The sequence below is a fragment of the Carassius gibelio genome, chromosome A7 (assembly GCF_023724105.1).
Source record: "Carassius gibelio isolate Cgi1373 ecotype wild population from Czech Republic chromosome A7, carGib1.2-hapl.c, whole genome shotgun sequence".
Lineage (NCBI taxonomy): Eukaryota > Metazoa > Chordata > Actinopteri > Cypriniformes > Cyprinidae > Carassius > Carassius gibelio.
The window spans coordinates 33,294,867-33,320,074 of NC_068377.1; the positions used below are offsets into that span (position 1 = coordinate 33,294,867).

General features: G+C 35.4%; 2 protein-coding genes across 4 annotated transcripts; one reads left to right on the top strand and one right to left on the bottom strand.

Moving 5' to 3' along the window:
- Positions 1-663: 663 nt before the first annotated feature.
- Positions 664-6,217, top strand: LOC128017314 (cysteine and glycine-rich protein 3-like). 2 transcript variants are annotated; one of them, XM_052602645.1, is made up of 6 exons: positions 664-801; positions 2,217-2,348; positions 3,846-4,014; positions 4,670-4,802; positions 5,026-5,119; positions 5,971-6,217. In XM_052602645.1, the coding sequence occupies exons 2-6, from the start codon at positions 2,237-2,239 to the stop codon at positions 6,042-6,044; spliced, it is 582 nt and encodes a 193-aa protein (XP_052458605.1). In that variant the 5' UTR covers positions 664-801; positions 2,217-2,236; the 3' UTR covers positions 6,045-6,217. The 2 variants fall into 2 exon arrangements, with proteins under 2 accessions (XP_052458605.1, XP_052458604.1); XM_052602644.1 differs by having other exon boundaries at positions 670-801; positions 2,164-2,348.
- Positions 6,218-6,983: 766 nt separating this feature from the next.
- LOC128017315 (putative palmitoyltransferase ZDHHC13) lies at positions 6,984-20,077 on the bottom strand. 2 transcript variants are annotated; one of them, XM_052602646.1, is made up of 17 exons: positions 19,918-20,077; positions 18,251-18,462; positions 17,554-17,676; positions 16,688-16,765; positions 16,329-16,473; positions 16,167-16,231; positions 13,638-13,800; positions 12,662-12,787; positions 11,802-11,935; positions 10,629-10,731; positions 10,370-10,492; positions 10,196-10,258; positions 9,848-9,941; positions 9,638-9,721; positions 9,098-9,255; positions 8,334-8,431; positions 6,984-7,920 (listed from the first exon to the last, which is right to left on the bottom strand). In XM_052602646.1, exons 1-17 carry the CDS (start codon positions 19,939-19,941, stop codon positions 7,779-7,781), a joined length of 1,935 nt encoding a protein of 644 aa, XP_052458606.1. In that variant the 5' UTR covers positions 19,942-20,077; the 3' UTR covers positions 6,984-7,778. The 2 variants fall into 2 exon arrangements, with proteins under 2 accessions (XP_052458606.1, XP_052458607.1); XM_052602647.1 differs by having other exon boundaries at positions 10,370-10,489; positions 10,626-10,731.
- Between the last annotated feature and the right edge of the window lie 5,131 nt (positions 20,078-25,208).

Consider the following 25,208-nt stretch of genomic DNA (forward strand, 5'->3'; position numbering starts at 1 on the left):
CTGTAAAGACCTCGTCTCAGAGGACCACCAGGACAAGACCACAGGAAACAGATGATTCTTCTGCACAATCTGACTTTGCTGCAGCCTGAAATTGAACTACTGGTTTCGTCTGGTCAGAGGAGAACTGGCCCCCCGACTGAGCCTGGTTTCTCCCAATGTTTTTTTCTCCATTCTGTCACCGATGGAGTTTCGGTTCTTTGCCGCTGTTGCCTCTGGCTTGCTTAGTTGGGGTCACTTCATCTACAGTGATATCATTGACTTGATTGCAAATAAATGCACAGACACTATTTAACTCAACAGAGATGACATCACTGAATTCAATGATGAACTGCCTTTAACTATCATTTTGCATTATTGAGACACTGTTTTCCTAATGAATGTTGTTCAGTTGCTTTGACGCAATGCATTTTGTTTAAAGCGCTATATAAATAAAGGTGAGTTGACTTGACTTGTGAACAGTTGTTAAACTGAGCTGAACACTCAAGCCTTTAAAGTGCTGAACAAATGTTGTGGTGCTTGTAGAATATCTGAGCTCAGGATCGGAGGCTGCTGCAACTACATTGCATTTGTGTATTGTCAGCAGTTAATTTAGGAGGATGCACTCATTTAAATGCCAGCCGGACCTCTTGGTCCTCTTGAAATTATGAGTGAGTGTGAGTGTGTGTGGAGGTGGGGGAGTGATGCCCACAATATAAAGACCCGCCAAAGAGGCTCAGAAATGGACATCATCAGGACCCTGAGCTGGACAGATGTTAAAGCAACATTTCCAGAAAAAAAATATATATATTTTATTTAACCTATGTAAGTACAATTCAAACATTTGCATTTTTATGTCTATCCGTGGCTTGATAATCTGTGTTGTAATGTAAATATTTTACATACTAGCATTCGTTGGAAATAGGCCTGTTTGCATTGTGATTTTAGAGGAATTATTTATTTATTTTTTTAAATAGGTATAAGTTTTATTTTATTTATTGAGTAATGGTGATGGGTAATTCTTATGGCTTTCATCAAGAAAAACAACAAAAATGAAATTACACCATTTACTAATTTCTAATATGAAAACATAATACTAAAAAATTCTAGTTCTAACATTCTAGAAAGATCATGAAATAATCTGATTGTACAGTGGTTATCTGATACACATGATCCCTGTTAATGACTTTTTAATAAGAGTGTATTTGAAATTGAAAGAGTTATTAATTAATATTTCTGGAATAGTCATGAAATTACTAAACCTGTCCTTCTTATATGTGTATAATAGATTATCAACATAAGATTAATAAAGTTACATGTCCAGTCAAATGTGTGGGCTTTTATTATTTAAAATAAATTACTATTATAAAAAAAAAAAAAAAACATTCCATTCATCAAAGAATCATGAAAAACTGTTTCATGGATTTCACAAAAAATATTAAGCAGCACAGCTGTTTTCAACATTGCTGATTCAATTCAATTCAAGTTTATTTGTATAGCGCTTTTTACGATACGAATCGTTACAAAGCAACTCTACAGAAAATTATGTTTCTACAATATTTAGTAGTAGCTTATGGTGGTGACTGTCAGTTTATGCACGTTTGACAGGATTTTTAGAAGCAATTAATACAAGACGCTGATAAAAATAACACTTAATGTTTCTTGAGCAGCAAATCAGCATATTAAAATGATTTCTGAAGGATCATGTGACACTGAAGACTGGAGGAATGATGCTGAAAATTCACAGGAATAAATTTAGTTTTAAAATAAATAAATTGTAGTGATATTCACAATATAATGCATTTAAAAATTACATAAATGCAGCCTTGGTGAACATAAGAAACATTTTACACCCAAATGAATGGTAATGTAAATATTCAAATAGATCTGACAGAATTGGTATATTTTAGTCACACTACAAAGCAGTCACTTCTTGTAAGCTGGCAGTGGCATGAATAAAAACCTATTTCTGGACCCTTATCATTGCATTCCACACTAGTGAGGTGATATTCTGCTGCCCAAAGAGATTAGATAGAAAAACACATATTACTTTGAGATCTATTTTTATATCTGACCTCTCACATACCATATTAACAAAGGAAGTCAGCTTTTCTCTCAGTGTTCAACAGATGCTAAAGATAAGACTGCGTTAGTTACTTAACCGATTTGAACACTCATTCTTTCTAGTCAGTGCTTTTGACAGTCCTGGTTAGATTGTCTCTCTTCTCTGCGAACGTCAGAGTCTCTGCCTGAGCTGAAGATGCCAAACTGGGGTGGAGGAGCCAAATGTGCGGCCTGTGAGAAGACAGTTTACCATGCTGAGGAGATCCAGTGCAACAGCCGCAGCTTCCACAAAACCTGCTTCATCTGCAGTAAGTCCACAAAACACCTGAAAGAAGAGAAGGGGGTATATTAAATATCAGAAGCAATAAGCTCAGAAAGGGTTAAGGTTTTCCATTTCTTACCAAATAATAAAAATAAGTGCATTATGAATAGAGCTGTTTTAGCTTGTTTAAGGTATGTTAAACAAACAATGCATAACAATGTAAAAAAAATACATAAAAAAATAGCAAATGAAAAACCATACTTAACTAAACAAAAGAATACATAAAAATAAATGATGAAAAAATATAATTTATAATCTGTGGTCCTTGGTTCCATTAGTATATTTGTCAATAATATCTACTCTTTAGCTGTATATGCTCTGTTCAATAGCATCAGTATATATTAGGACGAAGCAATAAGATCCAATGAGTGTTGTTTTATTATTTCAACTATTATACATTTTACATTAGATTTGAATTTAGTTAGTTTTAGATATTTGAGTACTTCAACTTAAACTAATGAAAATTAGAAATGCTGTCTTATGTTTTTAATTTTTATTAAAAATAGTTCATGTTTATTTTTTTATTTTTAAAAGTAATGTGTTTTTTTTAATAGTTAATACATGCCAATGGGGGGGCTAAACTAAAATGCCATCAAATGCAAAAGTACTGTTTGAAATGTTTCCCAGGGAGCAGACCGCATTCAGTGGCACAGCAATAACTCTTAAACACTTGAGTCGTGCCAGGAAGGGCAGTAATAGTCAGGCTGAGACACCCCTGCGGTTCGACACCATTCAAGGGCCTGTTTCCATCTGCTGCGGATGACATTGGCCGGGATGCTTCGGTCTCCCAGAGCCTCTGGTTCATCCAGGCCAAAATTAGACACAAAGACAAGCCCCCGTGAGTCTCTTGAGCCGCCCTGGCTAAAAGTGCAGCAGCTGACGAGCGCAGACAGGAGATGACAGACCTCTGGAGGAGCAATGAGATCACGCTCCAACTCTAGACTCCCTCTGTCTCTCACAACAAACTCAGCAGTACCAGAATTTATATTGCAAAACAAATTCCATTTCAAATAAATGCGGTTCTTTTGAACTTTTTTTGAACAAAGAATCTTAAATAACCAAATTGATCACAGTTTTTATAAGGAGTCCAACTGGTTTCATCACTGATAATAAGAAATGTTTCTTGAGCATCAATTCAGCATATAAGAATGATTTCTGAAGGATCATGTGACACTGAAGACTGAAGAGTAATGCTGAAAATACAGCTTTGCATCACAGGAATAAATTACAATTTAAAATATATTTCAATTGAATATATATATATATATATATATATATATATATATATATATATATATATATATATATATATATTTTTTTTTTTTTTTTTACATTGTAATAATACTTAAAAACATGACAGCTTTTACTGATTTTACTTTTACTTATTTCAAAAACAAATGTTTGAATTGTGTCTATTTAGTGTTTCATGCTTTTTCGATGTCTTTATTCTGTCATGTTTTACTGTCAACTTTCTGTTCTCTAGTGGCTTGCCGAAAAGGTTTAGACAGCACAACAGTCGCAGCACACGAGTCTGAGATTTACTGCAAATCCTGCTATGGCAAGAAATATGGCCCAAAAGGTTATGGGTATGGCCAGGGAGCTGGAGCGTTGAGTTCTGACCCCGTTAATAATGAAGAACGTCAGCCTCAGGAGTATGTCCTTAAAATATCTGTCAAATATATTCTTAAAGGAACAGTTCCCCCACAATGAACATTTGCTGAAAAAGTACTCGCCCTCAGGCCATTTAAGTTGCAGATGAGTTTGTTTCTTCATCAGAACAGATTTGGAGAAACTCCAGTTCAACAATTAACGTCTTTATGCAGTGAAAGGCTTCGGCGTGTTTGCTAATATAAATATAAATAACATGTTTAGAACTGTTTTTGGTTAGAAACTGTGCTTGATCTGTGCATATTTCTCTCCTAATATAGAGGAGATGACATTTTAATTGGAAAACGCAATATTAAGAGGACTCTTAAATTAGCCAGAAGCAATGGTTTAAAGTTAAAAACCCTTAGTGATTGATTTGTTTCTTACAAACACACAGATTTACATGACTTTTTTTTTTAATTCTGACGGCACCCATTCACTGCAGAGGATTAAACAGCGAGCATGTAATGTAATGCAAAATTTCCCAAAATCAGTTCTGTTGAAGAAGCTCATCTACATCATAAAAGGCCGGAGGGTGGTAAATTTCCAGCAGGTTTTCATTTTTGGGTGAACTATTCCTTTAAAGATAGCATTAAGAAGAATGTTATTATTATTGTTGTTGTTTTGTGATGCTTATGTGTATGTTTTTAACATGTTAAGGCCCAAAACTCCCCATCCTGCATCTGCTAACTCAAACCCAAGCAAGTTTGCACAGAAGTTTGGGAGTACGGATCGCTGTCCTCGCTGCTCCAAAGCCGTTTACGCAGCGGAGAAAGTCATGGGTGCTGGAAAGGTAAAATTAAAGCAAGAAGCTGACTCAAAAGTTTTAACACATTATACTGTGTTATGACATGAACTATATTAATATGAAACCATTCAAACACAAATATAAGCATATTTTGAGAAAGTCTTCCCTTCTCAGCATTTTTGCAGCATGCTGCTGTCACAGGTCAGCGCTGTGTAAAGCACATTTCACTGTAGTAATTTATCAGATGTGACTGGTTCTGATCCAACAGCCCTGGCACAAAACCTGCTTCCGCTGTTTACTGTGTGGGAAGAGCCTGGAGTCCACCACAGTGACGGATAAAGATGGAGAGCTCTACTGTAAAGGTAGAAACAATCACGAGGCTGCAATTGTTATTTGTTCAACAGCCATTAAAGCCCAACTGATGCAATCAATAGGAGAAATATTGAAGCGATTAAAGCATAATTGATGTCTATTTATTCTATTATGCTGAGCATTTTTGATCATGTTAACAGAAATGTTTGGAAGCTTGTTTCCACCAGGAGATAAAAAGAAAAAAGGAGATTATGACTCGAATCTTGCAGTTCTGAGATTTAATTTTTTTCTCAAAATTGCATGATGTAAACTCAGAATTCTAAGATAAAAAGCCATAACTCACTTTATTTTATTTAGTGCTGAACAAAAAAAGAAAAAACAAGATGTAAACTTAGAATTCGGAGGGAAAAAAGAATTGGAAAAAATAAACTTAGAGAGTTGTTAAATGTATACTCAGAGTTCCAAGAAGAAGAAGAGTAAAAAAGAAGTCGATACGTAAAAAAATACGTAAAAAAAAAAGGTCAGAATTTGTGCGATAAAACGTTGCAAGTACATTTTTTAGTCCCACGGAAGAAATGGGCTTCCATAGAAATTTGCATCAATTGTTCAAATAAAAATAAAATAAATAACACTAACTTTCTAAAATATCTCTGAATACTACACTATCAGAAAAAAAAAGAAAGAAAGAAGTACAAAGCTGTCACTGGGGTGGTATCGTAAAAGTTGAAAAAGCTAAAAGGTGCATATTTGTACCTTCTTTACCTCTTGATGGTATCGCCCCAGTGACAGTTTTGTACCTTTTATCCTGAGTGTGCAATTTAATATTAGCGGTGACATATTTTATTATCCAGAATTCACATTTGTCAACAGATTCCTCCAATTTTCTTTTTCTTTTTTTCAGTTTGCTATGCCAAAAACTTTGGTCCAAAGGGGCGTGGCCTGGGGAACCTGGGTGTGGTTGAGGACAATGAATGACAAGCTTAGAACAACCCATGGCACACAACAACCGAGTATGACTGTCAGAATTTGCCCCCTAGTGGCAGTCCTGATTCATTTCTTGCAGGTTCAGTAAAGGAGCGCAATAGCAAGAGCATTTAACCTCTAAACATTCCCCAAAGTGGAATAAATAAAAGTGTGCAAAAATGAAATGTTTCCTCAGTTAACTAAATGAACAATGTATTTCTTGTTTAGCAATAACTATGCATTTTGACAATGCATCCACATATCAATTTGGATCTGAAAAGCTGAAGTGTGTAAGTTCACATTTCATTTATTCATAACAGAATAAAAAACTCGGGTGCGGTTGAGCAGTATAATGGTGTAAAATATTTACACTTTTTGAGAACCTCAACCAACTGCTGACTTATCTCTTCATGAGAAGTTGGGAAGGGGGAAAGTATTTTAGGAAAAAAGTAATGTACACACTTCAGCTTTAAACATGATCTTATGTTAATTTTATGCTGCATAAAAGAAATGTATTACAATTATATGAATCCTAACTACTGTTACTGTATATCTTATGCCATTGCATAAAAACATAAATAAAGGATACAATTTGTGTTATTCAACAGACGATCTATTATTAGTCAAATTGTTTTAAAAATTCAGCCTTATAAATTCTGATTATTAAAATGGTTTCTGAAGGATCATGTGACACAAGACTGGAATAATGATGCTGGAAATTCAGCTTTGCATCACAGGAGTACATCATTTTATGAAAAAAATTAATAGAACAGAAAACTGCTATTGTAAATTGAAATTATATTTCACAATTATTCTGTTTTTACTGCATTTTTGATCAAGTAAATGCAGCCCTGTAATATAAGTTACTATTTTTTTTTGTTACCTAGGTTTGTATTTTGTTAGATCTGCAACAAATATACACTGAGCAGGAAAAATACTCTGACCAGCAAATTACAAAAGTCATCTGGTTTATTCCAAAGCAAAGAGCAGGATTCCAAAACAGCACTTTTCCCTTATAATGACATACTGCGCAATAAAGTAGAAAGAATAGAATTGAGATAAGGAGCAAGCTGATGCTATCAGACACAGCCCTGTACTAGTTTTTATTCAAGGCATACATAAAAGAACAACTGCCTTTGAAAACATTACTGATGAAAGGTAACGATACTAATGGCTTATGACATCTATTAATCATGACTCGTTCTGCATGTATAATGCTGTGGCTGTGCTACATCTGACAGTTGCGTAAAATGCATTTTGACACATCAAGGGATTTACGGTTCTCAAAATGACAAGAAATCTGATTCTGTGTTCAATATCAGCTCCTAAATTTGCTATTTTTGTAGAAATAAAATTGCTCTGATTTACAAATCTTTTCATGAAGACTATACATATAGTGGTCACTTCCTGTAAAAGGACTTAAAAACCAAAAACGTCATCTTACCGTACCTTACAAAACATTTCTGTTCAAAATATAGCAGTATGCTTATAAACACGTATTCCTCCTTATGTACAACTTAAGCTGCAAGGCAAAATCGAACCTTGAACGCACAGCACTTATATATATATATATATATATTTGCTCAAATAGAAAATGTGGATGTTCTTGCAAACAGAACAAAAGATTATCCAAACAAGCATTCAGTCAGTTCCTCATGTCCTTCACTAAAAAGGCATTCAAATCAAAACAATGGCTTCATAACTGGGGATGTCGCTCTCCCTGAGAGGGTGACTGATCGCTGGGGGTCAAACAGCATCGGGACCGCTGAACATGGGATGGTCTCGGACACCCATGGGATTCTGTTGAGTCCAGTCCAGCACCACTGGCTTACAGAGACCACAGCAGCGCCACTGGAAGAAGTTCACCAGGTTCCTCACCACTCCAAGACTGAGAGAAGAAACGAGGTTCAAAAAGAAGAACTTTATGAGTTTTACCGTCATTTTCGGACTATAAGTCGCACCTGAGTATAAGTTGCATCAGTCTAAAAATAGTCATGAAAAGGAAAAAACATATATAAGTCACATTTATTTGGCTGTAGACATTATCGTCTACAGCCACGAGAGGGCGCTCTATGTTTTCAGTGTAGGCTACAGGAGCACAGAGCAACCTAGATCGCCCTCTGGCGGCTGGAGACGGTAATGTTTTCTATTGGTTCATTTCTCTTGGTTCATGTCAAATTAATTTTGATAAATAAGTCGCACCTGATTATAAGTCGCAGGACCAGCCAAACTATGAAAAAAAGTGCAACTTATAGTCCGGAAAATACGGTAGTAACCCTAAACTAGTGAAAGCATCCTTACTTGAACGGGTTTTGTCTGAGAGAGAAGGCTTGAGGGAGTTTTCTCTGTCTGTGCATCAGGTTCGCTCTCTCTGCCGTCGTCAGCCCGAGGAACGTGATCTGTGAGGAAACAAAGCAAACTATTAAGGCTCTGCACACATTTTTTTTTTTTTTTTTTTTTTTACTAATATAGCTTTAATAAGTATATGCATTTATTAATGTTTTAATTTTTTATTTTTAGCATAAGTTTTAGTCATTTTGTTCTGTGATTTTTATAATATTTAACTTTATTTTTAATTCAGCTTTAGTTTTAACTTTCATTTAAAAAAATTAGAAACCTTGCCGACTAACTGAAATAAAGAGCGTTTAGTTTTATTTTAATTCAGAATTATTTCAATTTACCAACATTTTTTATTTTAATTATTTTTTTAAAGATTTTTAGAGTTTTAGTTCACAATACTGTAGTTAACAACATTTTATTCATAATTATTAATCATTTTAATATAAATGTGTTATTAAGACCGCTTATCAGTGTTTGCTTTTTCTCTATATGACAGGTCTTAAGTTTATATTAGGCAAATATAATATCATGGCATAATTCAAAAAGCATACTAGTTTTCACTGCAATATTCAACATTTTCCATTATATATTATACTAATATTTGTGTTATGCAAAATTCTAGGTAAAAGTGTAGGATATGCCATTGTATTTGTCAGCAGCCACCACAACAAAAATTATTTACTCTGGTTCTTATGTCCTAATAAGTGTTAATAATCATCACTCACCTGGTAGAGCTGCACCAAAAGCAGGATGAAGGCCCAGGAAGCGTTTAAGAAAGCAAAGCAGAAGATGTAGAGCACCCAGGGAGAGCAGCCCATCAGAGCGGTCGTCGCCCCCCAGACGCCCTCCTCTGTGTAGTGCAGCGGACAGTGTTTGGACCAGTCTACACACACAGAAACACACACATATGTTTTTAATGAACATTTTCTTGTAGAGTGACTAAAAATGCAAGATGTTGTATTTTAAAGGCATCAACTCTTAATATATACTGTACACTACCATGCATTTATCAGAGAATCATGTTTTTCACTATAATAAGCAGAATAACTGTTTTCAGCATGTGACATTGAAGACTGGAGTAATGATGCTGAAAATTCAGCTTTGCACCACAGGAATACATTTCATTTTAGCAGTAATGTAAATTTAAAAAAAAGTTTATTTAAAATAAAGATAAAATTTCACAAAATTATGTTACATTTTCAACCAAATCAATGCAGCGTTGGTGCGCTTAAAAGACGTACATAAGACTTAAAGTTGTGACTTACACGTGATACTGCCGTAGAACATCCACATGCACAAAAAGCTCAGAGCAACCAGGAAAAGCACAAAGTATGGGTGATTTCTGGCCCCTGTAAAATGAAAAAAAAAAAAAAAAAAAAAAAAAAAGAGGTTAGCATGAGTGATTTATAATTAGAGCAAAATCTGTGAGAGAAAGAAAGTCTATGCTATAAAGCATCTTAGTTTGTGCACGTTACCAATGCAGCCGTTGATCCAAATGGAGTGGTGGTCCTGTTTAGCCACACAGGCATTACAGGAAAAGCAGTGATTAGCTCTCATTGGCTTTCTCATCTGCAAAACAAGGTTTTGAAATAATGTGATTTTTAGGAAACCTTGTAGAATGTTTACAATATGTGGTCCTCCTGTCAGGGCAATATTATACCAGACTACATGAAGACTGTATGTTTCCAAACTCTGGCCTTGTGGAATCAGTCAGTCATAAGTCTCAAACAAGTCTGAATTTATCTTGTACAATTTCCCAACCTGGTTCTCATCTCTTTTCGGTGTCTTCTGTCACCCATCACTGAAAAGAGATAATAACTTACCATACAAGAGGTGCAAAATATCCTGGGATCCAGACAGCCCGCCTCTGCCAGGACCACGATATTCTACAGAGACAGATGAACCTGTTAAGGTCGTCAGACTAGAAAGTGTGTCACAGAACCTAAAAGAATCATTAGGTCAAGTAATCCTAAACAGACTCATCCGTCAGTTCTTACCTTCTTCTTCTCCTCCTCAGTTGCCTTGATGATGCCAGGGTCTGTCCTGCAGGAGCGGAGGTAGTAATACAGTAAGGCTGTGATGTTGACTGTGAACAGGATCTGAACCGTAGCGCTCGGGTCATGTGAACGACGCACGTTAAGGTCTCTACAAACACTCAAGACACATACAACTATAATAACTAGAGCATCAGGTGGATTCATAAAAGCCATCACGGCTGGTATAAACACATCTGCATGAAAGTTATATGTCAAGGATATCGGGCAGAAACCACAGGACCCAGGTGACCACCATCCAGAAGACAGAAGCCATGAGACCTGTGCAGGGAATCAAAGACCGCACCGCCACCGTCGCCAGCTGCCTACAGAAACAAACCACATCAACGGGACAGCATTGTTAAAACAGGATCAACAACTCTTCCACTAAATTCCATCTTTCTGTTCTAATCTCTTCCTGTGCCTATTCACCAGAGATATTTAAGTGGCACTCTCTGGCTGAATCAGTGGTTCTCAAACCTGGTCCCGGGGACCCACCGCTCTTATCTGAGAGACATACAGAAGAGTAGTGGGTGCCCGGGACCAGGATTGAAAACCATTGGGCTAAGCATGCTAATGTTTTACTGATCTTACAGTGCCCTCGTGAGGAACTCAGTATTATTGCACACACAGTAATTCTGTTCACATATTCGCATATTGCATTGCAAATTATATACAGTCATACAGTCTCTAGATCTATTTCTTTGCTTTTCTTTAAAATGTTTCATTACCAAACAATTCATTAAGCATTTGTTTCTGAGAATGTGCAGTATTCTGAATTATTTACTTAAAAATCTGAAATTATAAAAAATGTAAAATTTTATATTGACATACATAATTGTATTTTTAAATGCAAACATATTTATATTAGAGCAATCTTTAATCAGGGCAAATTAAAATCAGTACTACATATACATATACATATACATAAATATATATATATACACACACACACAAAGTGAAAAAAAGATATCATATTTTATGTATGAAAAAAAACATTATATATATATATATATATATATGTGTGAGTGTGTGTATATATATATATATATATCTCTATATCTATATTATCTATCTATATCTATATATCTATATATCTATATCTATATATCTATATCTATATCTATATATATATCTATATATATATATATACACACATATACACACACACACACACACACACACACACACACACACACACATATATATATATATATATATACACACACATATAAACAAATATGAAATGTTTCTTTTTTCACTTTAGACAGACAAACTGTCACATAATATACAAAGCAATAATTTGTTGTAGAAATGATTAGAGTGATATTGTAAATTTTAAATCCATTTGTTTAAGTCAGTAAAGTCAGAGTGTTTGTTGATGCTCAAACAGCACCTTGAAGTGAGGTTGATCAGAGCTGTGACGCAGACCAGCAGCACACCCTTCAATAACCAGGACTCTGTCTTCATGTCTAATATAGAACCGATGGCTCCCACCACAACAACACTGAAGACACACAGCAGAAAGACCTGGAACACACAATGAACTCTTTTCAACTGTGCTGAAAAATCAGGGTTACAGTAGAGGAATGTGTGTCAGAGAATAAGTGGAATGTTATTTGCTTGTTTAATAAAAGCCTAAAAATGGTGAATTCTCCAGGGCCAAACGCACATTATGTGAGAAATTAGCTGCTTTTGTTTCTGAAGGCTTAATTCAAGGTTAAATACAGCCCTGGGATTTCAAGTACTTGCCTCACGTCTTCTTTAATAAGGTTAGTGAGAGCGGTGTGTGTGTGTGTGTGTGTTTGTGATGCAAATCCAACCATTAAAACTGGGATTCATATGCAATGAAACCATTTTTACAACTAAATTTTACTTATTTGCTTTTGACACAATATCAGACTTTTAAAATAATAAAAAATACTTTTTTATGAATTAATATTAAGTTCATAAAATATAGATTATTAATTTTATAACTAAAACTATTTTTTTTTATTAGAGATCATATTCATACAACATCCACATGATTCAATAATAATAATGATAACATTATTATAATATCTATTATGAGTCTATTATATATTTTTTGTCATATCCATTGCACAAATGCATCTAATTTAACATGAGGTTAAATTAGAAATTTGCTCAGATTTAAAATAACAAATTGAATTCAAGTGAATTAAATCTAGATCACAAAGTGAAAAAAATTTTCTAAGCTGAATTTGTTGGCCTGAGTGTGTCTAAGCATGGGAGTACCTTGTATCTGTTGAACAGTTTAAGACACGAGGAGTTGGCTTTCATTCGTTCGGTCTTCACCACACTGAGTGTGTGAACGAGCAGAGGGCTGTGCACCTGGTGCGCCAGGTCAATGGGAGTGTGACCCTGAAAATAACACAAAAACACCAGTCAAAAACAATACAAGCTGAAGCTCAACTTTCAAACTGAACGGCCAGGTTAGTTAAGGGCACTGCTTTGGAGCCAGTTTTACAGCTATGGGGAACACTACTCTTTTGTTCTGCTGGTGTAAACTGCATCATTACGGCTTTAGAATTAGTGACTCACTGGACATGTAATAAAACTACAAGATGTTGAAAATTTATGTTGAATGAAGGGTAGCACTTTCAGAAAGTACACTGTTTTTAAGGCCAGCCTATGACTGCAGGCATTGTTATTGCACAAATAACAATATATAAATAAAACATCAAATCAAAGTTCATCCTATTTACTACATTAATAAAGATTTCTGGTCTTATTATGAACAGCTCACCAAAAAAAAAAAAAAAAAAATGTATAAATCGTCAAAATGTAATAACATTATCCTTCTTTATTTTCTGCTGACGCAAACAAGGTTAAAGTGATAGTTCACCCAAAAATGAAAATTCTGCCATCATTTTGTTCCAAACCTGCGTTACTCTCTTCTGTGAACCACAAAAGAAGATATTTGGAAGAATGTTGGTATCCAAACAGTTTCGGGTGGCTTTGACTTCCATTGTATTTTTTTTTTTCATACTAGTATGATGTCAATAGTAAGTCTATTTACTGATTGACTTGTGAATTTACAAGTAATTTACTAAGTTAATACTAACCAAAACTGTTTGGTTACCAACATTCTTCCAAATATCTTCTTTTGTAGTTCACAAAAGAGTGAAAGTCATGCAGGTTTGGATCAACAAATAACAGAATTTCCATTTTTGGATGGACTGTGTCTTTAAGGGCATCTGTGGTCACTTACATTGGCATTCTCCTGGTCAACGCTGGCTCCAGCCTCCAGCAGGATGTGGACCGAATCAACGTTCCCGGCCAGCACAGCGCAGTGCAGAGGTGAATTTCTGTTCAATTTATCAACCGCATTCACTGAAGCATTACACTTTATCAGGAAGTTTGTAGGCTCAGGTCTGTGTTTCAGAAAACCAAAACGACAAGGTGTGAAAAAAGAGAAACGGCAGGACAGAAAAGCCTCTAACCACAGCCTAGAGTTGACAAAAATCTGCTTTACTTTATGATAGCCAGACGTTTTGGAGAGGCTTACTTTAAAATTGCACACTTTAGGCACAACTGGCAGTAAAAGATGGCTACAAAATATAAATTATAGATATTAAATTTTACACATACTGTTCAAATGTTTGGAATTGGTGAAATGTTTTAAGTTTTTTGAAAGAAATCTCTTGTTTATGCTCACCAAGGCTGCATTTATTTGATCAGAAATACAGGAAAACAGTAATATTGTGAAATATTACTACAGTTTAAAACAACTTTTCTATTGTAATATATTTGAAAAACAAATATGAAGCATTGAAATACTGAAGTATTTATTTTTCAGAAATTATACTGACTATTTGGAGTGAGTACTCTATCAACTGTATCTTTTTTCTACCCACTGTTAATGTCAGATGCATAAACCCAAAGAGAAATATTTTTAGTTCATTTTTACTTCAACCAGAAATATACGAAATAAGAAACATTATTATAAATGCATGCATGCTTAAATTTTCGTACTTTTCTTAATATAATGTTAATATATATTTAATATGATCTATACAGATTTTTTTATATAAAGTACAGTGTTATGGTGGGTTGAATCACAACTGGCAGTTCTAGTAAAAACTTAATTTGAGATTTCAGATTGAGCTGATTGGTCATCTGAGGCCGGGTTCACACCGCAAGTTTCAGCAGAGCAGAAGCAGCGCGTTAGCAGCAGGTAGGCAGAGCAGAAGCAGCGCGCGCCTATTTTGCTTTCACACCGGCAGCGCGCAACTGAACAGCAGATTTTGGTCAGAGTGCTCATGGGTACGTTCGCATTGCTTTATTTCCCATTTAAAATACATTTAAATAAAAAGACTAGGCAAGAAGCTTTTTTTAATTAATAATTTAATTGTTACTTTTGTTGGATCTTTGTTTTGTTGTCTTTGTTTTCCGTGCAGTAGCTACGTGTTGTTGATAGAAGAAAGGCCATCGCGCTATATTTGTTATTAAGGAGACTAAAAAGACCCAGACTTTGGGTTCATCCCATTAACCGACGTAGGAGAGAACATGGTGCATATTACCATCTTGTCACGGGGTTTGTTTGCAATCAAATTTACCAAAAAACTCCCTGAAAACCAATTTAATAAATGGTTTTAAATTATGTGTATTGTAAATGGTTCACAGCCTTGACTTCCTGCTCATCTTGAAATCAGCATTTACTTGTTTATTATAAATGCATGTATCACCTGCTTTTGTTATTTGTGTGCTTATGTGTAATTTAGAAATTGTAAATAAATGGTTCCAATTGAATCAATTTTGAATCAAATATTGAGTTGTTTGCTCGTGTGCCAGCGAAAGCGTCAAAAACACTATAAAATTAATTACCATCTGCAATAAGAGCCGCTGCAACTTCATCCCATGCTTTTTCCTTCTCCTGCAAGTCTTTATAAAGTACATTGTGTGGATCATAAAGAACTTGATATTTCTCAACTTCCACAATGAGACGAGTGTCATCCATTATTGTCTTTCCAGGTGCACTCTGAAGACCACCGCCTGTGACACCACGTGCTGTTGTTTATGATTGTTAGCACGACATCCGTTCTTCTGCCAATACATAGGCCTAGTTAAAAGAATAGGACAACTACTAATAATAAATAAATAAAAGGCTAAGCTAGCAATATAAATTATTTAAAGTTGTTTTTGTATTTCGGCAAAAAAGTCTATTTTTGGATAGAACTGTAAGTACTTTAACAGATTTTGTAAAAAGAAAATATTAAAAATAAAATTATAATAAAAAATAGAAAAATATGTGGTTTTAAATATCATACATTTTTTATGTAATTTGCTAAGAACACAGTAGATATCATTAATGCAAATTTTGGGCAAATTTTGGTTTAAGTACGTGTATTTTGGCCATGATCATGATCATTTTGGCCATGGTCACTTTATCTTCTATACATATTTTTTTATATTAATTTCCTTTTCGTAACATACTCTAGTTCTTGTTAAAACACCCTAGATGTGCTTTTTTTGTGCAGTTAGAGCACTTTTTGTGTGAAATCATATTTATTTTGTCCATCAAAGGTGTACTTTCACTTTAACTGAGCGTCAGCAGCGCTGCAAAAATAGACCCAGCGCCGAAACGATCGCGGCACTGCTGCTTCTGCTCTGCTTCTGCAACGCTCTGCCGCGCAGCTTCTGCGTGCGGTGTGAACGCTCTCATCTGTTAACATAGGCACCGAAAAAAATACGCGCTGCTTCTGCTCTGCTGCAGCTTGCGGTGTGAACCCGGCCTTACCCGATGATTTTTTGTGCTGCCAACATCAGCGGAGTCTGCCCATTTACGTCCGGCGAATCCACTTCCTACAACACAGGAACAAGAAGAGTATTCAGCTGCTTTACTCCGTATTCAAACCCTCCACCGTTATTTAAAATGTCACTGTGTGTGTTTGTGTCACACCTGTCCTTTGGCCATAAGGTATGCAGCGATGGGCATATGCTGGAAGAGCACAGCCAGATGAAGACCTCGATACCCTTCACCATCCGCTAATGACGGATCGGCTCCATATCGCATCAGCTGAATGACCATAGACAAATGACCCTGTCTGTTCAGAGATGACCAGGAACAACATCAGCAGATATAAAACACGCTCAAGAGGCACTTGCAAGCAAATGCTGCTAGAACCAATATTTTTGCATTTTACTTTTTGCATATTTTTGACTTTTAATTAACTGCACTTTGGTGATTTGAGTGGATGCGGATGCGGATGTCAGTTCTTCATCATTGCATGTGTAGTGCTGCATGCATCTGAAATGTACCGTATGGCCCAGTGGAGTGGTGTTGAATTCAGGTCTCCGCCTAGTTGGTCAATGACAGCACCTTTAGATATGTAGTATCTATGAAACACAGCAGAACATACACAAATACAAAGAAGAATAGGTTGAATGAGTGAAATTATTTAAATGTTGTAACTGTTTAAAACGAATGTACACGTGCAGAAAAAACTTTGGAATTATAATTTTTTATAATAATAATAATAACCTCTTATGCTCACCAAGGCTGTATTTATTTGATCAAAAACACAGTAGATGTAGTAATACTGTGAAATATTATTACAGTTCATAATAATGGTTTTCTATTTATATATTTTAAAATGTCATTTATTCATGTGATGACAAATTAATTGATTAAAAGTGACAGTAAAGAAGAAATTTATATTGTTACAAAAAATATATATATTTTAAATAAATGCTGTTTAATTAACTTTTTATTAATCCAAGAATTCTGAAAAAATGTTTAAGGTGTACCACAAAAATTTTATGCAGCAAAAACTGTTTTTCATATTGTTAATAATAATAACAATTATTAATTGAGCACTAATAATAGTTGAGTGCAAAATCAATTGCTTTTTGAATGAACATGGGACACTGAAGACTGGCGTAATGATGCTGAAAATTCAGCTTTACATCACAGGAATAAATTACATATTAAAATATATTCAGACAGAAAACAGCTATTTTAAATTGTATTAATTTTTCACAATATTACTGTTTTTTTTTCTGGATATTAACTAAATGCAGCCTTGGTGAGAATAGAGCGATTATTACAAAAACATTTTAAATATTTCAAACCGTATAGCTCCTTAAAAAAAAAGCTGTGAAACACACAAAGAGACCATTCTTACTTGACCATATCTGCTCGATTATTGATGGCGGCCCAATGGAGCAGTGTAACGTTCTCTTTGTCCGGCTGCCTGACGTCATAACCAGCCTCGATAAGCTCTTTACACCTCTCAAGAGCACCAAACCTACAATTTTTTAAACAATCAAGAGGAAGAGCCAGTTAATTTTTTAGCATCAGAATTGACTTGAACGAACATGTATACCCACATAAACTGCGGGTTTTCTGCATGAACAAGCGATAAAAAGATCTGCATCGTGGAATGGAAATGAACTATTTGAGCAGTGTGAAGCATGCAGGTGACACAACAGATAAGAACGCAGCTTGAGCTAATAGAAACCCAGATAAATAACAGCACGACAGTATCCTGTAGTTGTATTCCACATCACTTATGGTTTGTCGGCAACAGCTAGATCTCAGAGTAAGATCAAGTGAGACCCTATGTGAAATATTTACTGGATGATTCGGGAAATTGCACAAAGACTCTCAATAACACTTTTAATTTATTTAGGGATGAAAAGTGGCCTGAGCATCATTTTTGTGAGATGCACGCTTAAACTGATTCCTAAAATCACACAGATATTTTCAGTATACAGCGGTGACCTGGTATATCCATCACCATCGACTAAACAATCCTCTCTGATTATTAAGTAAAGTGTAATCCCAGTGTGTTTATTGCATATCAAGGGAATGAATCTCACTGTGTGGCTTTGATGATATCCCAGGAACTGCTGTCCTCCGGGTGCGTGGCCTTCCTCGGCTGCTGCGTTGGATCAAGAGGTCCCGGGACCAGCTGGCCGTGGAAGCCGCCGGGCATGAAACCGCCAAATCCAGGTCCTCCGTGACCGTGGCTGTGGGAGTGGCCACCGCCGTGTCCATGACAACTGTCACCCATGTGACCGTGGGAGTGGCCCTGTAAAATATATTTATATTTAGTCATTTATCAGACGCTTTTATCCAAAGCGACTTGCAAATGTGGACAACAGAAGCAATCAAAAGTGAAAGTGAGTGAAGTGACATTCAGCCAAGTATGGTGACCCATACTCAGAATTTGTGCTCTGCATTTAACCCATCCGAAATGCACACACACAGAGCAGTGAACACACATACACACACACAGAGCAGTGGGCAGCCATTTATGCTGCGGCGCCCGGGGAGCAGTTGGGGGTTCGATGCCTTGCTCAAGGCCACCTAAGTCGTGTTATTGAAGGTGGAGAGAGAGCTGTTCATGCACTACCCCCGCCCACAATTCCATCCGGCCCGAGACTAGAACCCACAACCCTTCGATTGGGAGTCCAACCCTCTAACCATTAGGCCACCATTAGTATTCCCCACCCTATACATAAATACTATACACATTTTAAAAATTCCAAAAAAATTAATAAAAAATGACAAATGCATTCAACAAAATTAAAACCTAAAGCTACAACAATTCAAATTATTAAAGAATAAAAGGTAAAAGAGAATCAAACATAAGTATAAAAGCCTACAATGTATTTAAAAATAAAAACAGACACAGTTGTGGTACCCATAGATATATCTATCTACAATATATACATGTATGCATGTATGTATGTATGTATATATACACATATATATACAATTAAATTATATATTAAAATAAATTTATGCATTTAGCATTTTATCCAAAGTGACTTACAGTGCATTCAGGCTATCAATTTTTACCTATCATATACACACACACACACACACACACACACACAAAATACATCTTATCTAAAATATTACAACACGAGTTATTTTCTGACTGATTTAAAAAAGTTAACAACAAATGCGACTGGTTTTGATAATTAACTGGTTTTGTTTTAATAATCTCAAACTACACATCCATTGAAGGAAAGCACAAACTTATTACTATTATTATTATTCATATAAATATTAATAATAGTAATAGTAACTTGGAACAAGTGCATGGCAAGGCTGACCATGTGACGTCAGTTTTTAACTGAAATGAGTGCACATTTAAATAAAAGACAGAAATTCGGTTCAGCTCGGTACATGTTGTTAGTAAACAGTTGGTTTGCTTCCGTCTAGTGATGGACGGAACTTTAGATTTGGCAATTTAATCTTCCAATTAACGTTATCTGTAAACTGTAGGGGAACCATAACCATATTCAAAATTCTGCTCATATTTATGGTCATTAATATCTAATTAAAGGCAATAATCATGGCAGGGCTAGTTTAACGAGATTAATGTAATAAGTGCATGTATAAAATTTACAGTGATACTTGAAAAATGTATCGATTAGCACGTACACACAGTTAGCAAGAGATGCTAAATTAGCTTAACCGGTCTTATGAATCCGTTTAACGACGAAACCAAAGAGAATATAAAACAATTTCTTACTCCGTCTCCTTCTGACCAGTCCATCACTTCTGTGCGAGGTTATCCCAGATTGATCTTGAAGAATTTAAACTGACAGAAACTGAAGACGGGCGTGCGTCCGACGCATCTTCCACTTCCTGGATACGAGTGAGAAACTCTGCGCTCTGATTGGCCGCTTTGTCTCGTCGACGTTGCTTTGGGTTACCTTCTTTGCATTTCCGAGAGCGAACGTCGAAAATGCAGATTATCTTTACATCAAGTTTTACGAATACCAGTTAAGCCAGTTAAACATGGTGTTCTGGTTCAGTTTGTGAAACATTGTGAAAACCAAATCACGTGAATGAGATTGTCTTTAAGTTATTTATAAGCATTGTGTAAAACTATTATAATAATAAATTTTATTATCGCACTATTCCAGGGGCCTGCAGAGCTAACACAAATAAATAAATAATTTAATAAAAATAAAAAACCTTTCATGGTAATATTATTTTAGAACATGATATTATAACAATACTGTTTTTGGACATGTGGCAATGCAATGCTAAATTGCATTGTCTATCTACACAAACCCTAATACTTTAGGCTACTTTTTTTATTAATCGTTTTTCTAAATGTGTCCTCTATATGTCCCCAAAGTATAAACGTACCTACAGAGACCCTTTATTTGCCTACATTTTACATACTAGTCACTCTTGCATTTGCATTGTTGTCGTTAAAGGGAGAAAAATGTAAATGTAAGATTTTTTGTATTATATAATATTATGATGCGGAATGAATCCAGTATAACAGGGCTGCTGCAGTGATGTCAGCAATGTGCTGTGACAGCTTCTATAGCCCAATCAAACCCATAAAACCACAGCACCATTTTTAAAAGAACAATCATGAGAAACACTGATGTTTCATTAAAAAACTGATCTTTTTGAGATCATATAACCCACAGTATGAGTTTGAAGTACAATTTTGAAGTGCTTACTATTTTTGAATGGGTGTTAAGAGAGTTAGTTTAAAGCTGCAGTAGGTAACTTTTGTAAAAAAATATATATATATTTTTTACATATTTGTTAAACCTGTCATTATGTCCTGGCAGTAGAATATGAGACATATAATCTGTTAAAAAATTAACCTCTTCTGGCTCCTCCCAGTGGTCCTATTGCCATTTGCAGAAATACATCGCTCCCGTTAAGAAACAACCAATCAAAGCTGCAGTCCGTAACTTTGTTTGTGTTCAAAATGTAGAAAAATGTATATAATAAGCGAGTACACCATGAATCCATTTTCCAAACCGTGTTTTTAGCTTGTCCTGAATCACTAGGGTGCACCTATAATAAGTGTTTATATTCGGACTATTTTAGATTGCTTCGGGGGTACCGCGGCGGAGTAAGTACCTTTGTGATTCTTCATAGACATAAACAGAGATAAGTAGTTCCGGCTACGATGTTCTTCCGCAAGACGCAAGCAGTTCTGTTTGTTAACCGCTACAGCGTCAAAAGTTACCGACTGCAGCTTTAATTCACTGTGTACCGTGTATATTGATCACCAGATGGCAGCATATCCTGTAAATAACTAATGTAATCTCCTCAGCCAGGAAAAAACCCTCACATGATTTTGTTACCATTACAGAACTATACGTCTATCTGTCTAGCTTTCTGTCTGTCACCATTCTATCTGTCTGTCTATCTATCTATCTATCTATCTATCTATCTATCTATCTATCTATCTATCTATCTATCTATCTATCTATCTATCTATCTATCTATCTATCTATCTATCTATCTATCTGTTCGTCTATCTTGATGTGCTCTTATGGAAACATAAAAAAGTATTGATATTTAAATTGAAATATCTAATTTGAACACTGAATAAACCAGCATCTTCAGAAACCTGTTTATGTGTTTGATTTCGGAGCTGGAGTAAGAATAATAGTCACTCTACAGCTCATTAATACATACCTGTGGGAGACCAACAGTTTATTAGCATAATTAATTTAATCAGCAGGGGCTCCGTGTAATCTCTCTCTTTTTTATTCAAGGGTTGAGAGAACATAATTACATTGACGAGATTGATGTATTTGCATTGTTCTCTAGCCTCATTAAGAGTGATGCATGCAACCCAGCGCTCAAACAATTGTGAAATATCTCTGAAGTCAAGGCCCTTTTGTCATAAAGGATATATGTATTATGGATTTATGAGAGCCTTAGAAGAGCAGCCGTTCTTAAATGACAAAACACACAAGTATGAATGACATCAATGTAGCTACTCACAACTTGTGCATAACAAAATCATATTAGTTTCCTGCAGCAGACATATTCCTCCAATCCTCACAAAACCAGCAGAGCTCATCCAGTCTCATTAGTATGTAATGGCAGTACAGAGGGGTTAAAGATGTCTGCAGGCATGATGCTGAGCTTTTTCTCCATCTGCCTCGTGTGTGTTTACTGTTTAGGGCTCTTACATGAGCCTGGCGCACGGTGGACATCGTGAACTAATGAGCTAAAAAATGGTGCGCCACCAAACTTTGAACTTCCTGTTGCATCACTTTAAGCTTACAAAATATGCTGTGCTTATTAATATGCTTGATATTGATTTGTGAAGGTGTAAACATGCTAATATAAACACTGATAGATTTCAAACGGAATGCATGAGAAAATCAAGAGCTATATATATATATAAATCCACACGGCTCATGTAAACAAACAAACCAATGAACGAACAGATATACTCGCATTCACACACAACCATCCGTCTCGGTTTAGTGTTTGTGTTCATCTGTATCCACGATGGCTGATGTATCATCCCTCTTCATTCATACTTCACCATAATCAGTCCGGTGATCCATTTTATGTGGAATGGAGTTTTGTGTGGGCTGTGCTGGTTTGATAAAAGGGGACACACATAACTCTGGGCAATTTGCCCAGACATCAAAATCAATATTTGAAGGCCATTTGCCATGGACTTGAGAATAAAGAATGCCAAGGCCTCCCAAAGCTGCAATAACGGTTCAAGAGATTTTTCTTTCACCAAGTTCTTCTCAAGTTCAAATGCCTTTTTTTTTTTTATTAAAAAAGTGAAGTTGTTTCTAATGATTCCCCCACTCATTAACACATTATAAAATAAACTGATTATCATACACATGGGGAGTCAAGGTCACCTCAAGACCAAACAAATCCGAATTGAATTTATAAGGGGAAAAATCTTATAGAAACATGCTTCTTCCTGAGATATTGTATAAAAAAAAAATAAAAAAAAATGTAACAAGATTTCTAATAAAGATTCATAAGAAATAAAAATGAGACTGGATTCTTTCTTTTAAAGAATTTGAAAAACAAAAAGATTTTTTTTTTGTTGTTTGTTTTTTTACAATGCATTTTTCAGGTCTCCATCAACTATTAGTTATACAAGTACACTACATACAAAAATATATGTCCTGTTCAAAACACTAAAATACTTACTTACTATAGTCCATAATAAAAGCTACTTGGACACAATGTATTTTTTTATTCAGTCTTTTTTTTTTTTTTAATAATTGACTAATTTCTTTACAAAAATATATAGGTGATCATTGAAAAGTATACAGGCAAAATTATGAATTTCCCCCAGTTAAATGTTTAAAATATATTCTCTTTTATATAAGCCTCCTTCAGTGCAAGTATATGAGATTTCTTCCATTTATTGTTATAAGTCCCACTGAGTTGAAAAGTATAACAGTGAACATCTTCTCCACAATTTAGAGCATTATTCATGTCTGCAGCACATTTGGTGTAGGATGAGTTATATGCTAAACTGTGATACTTCAGGATAGGGCTTTGTTCTAACCCTAACCCCAAACAGCCCTAATAAGAAACACATCCAGCAGAATGTTTAATGAATGAATGAATGTATACCATCAGCATTCACTGCTATCCAGACATGCTTGTGTGGAGTGAAGCTCATTCATCAATCCATTAAAGAAGGTAGTATTCCCTGGTATTTCAGCATGTCTGTCAAGAAGACATCAACTCCCAGAGGACGACCGCTCTCCTTCTCTTTTGACTTGGGAAGAAGCCCTTGACTCTTAAAGGTTCCAGTATGCCAAAAATTACTATTGACATTTCAATTTGGGCTAGATTTTTCAGTCCGTCCCCCAAAACCTCCCACACTCCTCCACACCGTCAGAGAAAGGAAGGAAATTTACATCTGAATAAGCCAGACAAAACATGGAAAGACATTTGCGTGTGCGGCACTTTAGGCCATCCATTCATCTGCTGCAATCTCTGACTGTCAGTGTCAAGGAATACCGATGCCTAAACATCGCTATATAATATATCGTGTGCTGTGCTATTCCTTCCCTTCTATCTGTCATATAACTGTATATTTTCCAAAAATCACCAAAAGCACTGTAAAAGCAGTTAAGCACCATTTCTGATCAAGTCAACATTATAAAAATTTGTCAAAAGGATCATATTATTGAAGCTAAAAGAAAGAAAAGAAACCCTCTAGTACACTAAAATGACATTTCTCCCTATATTTATCTCCATATTGATTTGAAGTACAAGTGAGAGTGTTTTCTGAGCTTTTTTTGGAGAAAGAAAACCTTAGCCAGACATGCAAATAGTCTGCTATGAGACCTCTCGGTGGGAGAGATGGAAAAAAAAGCAACGTTGATATATGGGTGAAATGTCACGTTAACAGTTTTTGAAATTTCAGGGCACATTTACATTTAGACATTTAGCAGATGCTTTTATTGAAAGCGTCTTAAAGATGAGAGACATCACATGAACTCAATATAAGAAAGAACATCATATAGGTTTGGAATAAATTAAGACAGACTTTTGGGTGAATGCTATTTTGCGATTTGACTTGATTTTGAGTCCTTGTTCTTTTGTAACTTTTACAAATGTGAATATTCAGGAAGGTTTTTTATGGCGAATGTATTTACTTATTCAGTGGCACTTTGATTCCCAATAGATCTAAACCCTTTAACCAAATGAAAACATGCCTACACTTGCATGAGGTTAAAGCAAGTATCTTTGCCAAAGCTAACAGGCTTTCATGCATGCTAATAAGGAATGGCTATGAGAAGTTAGCCTGCTAAACCACAGGACACACTCGCTGGATTCAGACACCTGTTTGAATAATAAATAATGGCTAATGCTTATGTACAGTAATCTCCTTGTGGACTGCAGACAGAAAGTTTAAGGTATAGACACTGAATTTCTTCTTCTCATTCTTCTCTGGCCAAGGGTAAGTACTGTACACTGTAAAAATGAATCATGGGTCTTGTAATTTTCATTAATAAAATTAATAAAAACCAAGATATATGTAATACAATTTTG

Excerpts from the sequence above, each read along its gene's own strand:
- LOC128017315 (XM_052602646.1), bottom strand. The coding sequence starts at position 19,941 with ATGGACTGGTCAGAAGGAGACGGA. Across the intron at positions 16,766-17,553 it reads AATCGAGCAGATATGGTCAA|ATACTACATATCTAAAGGTG; the intron begins GTAAGAATGGTC and ends TGTGTTTCATAG. Across the intron at positions 11,936-12,661 it reads AACTGTTCAACAGATACAAG|GTCTTTCTGCTGTGTGTCTT; the intron begins GTACTCCCATGC and ends TGTGTGTTCCAG.
- LOC128017314 (XM_052602645.1), top strand. The coding sequence starts at position 2,237 with ATGCCAAACTGGGGTGGAGGAGCCAAATGTGCGGCCTGTGAGAAGACA. Across the intron at positions 4,015-4,669 it reads GAAGAACGTCAGCCTCAGGA|GCCCAAAACTCCCCATCCTG; the intron begins GTATGTCCTTAA and ends TAACATGTTAAG. Across the intron at positions 4,803-5,025 it reads AAGTCATGGGTGCTGGAAAG|CCCTGGCACAAAACCTGCTT; the intron begins GTAAAATTAAAG and ends CTGATCCAACAG.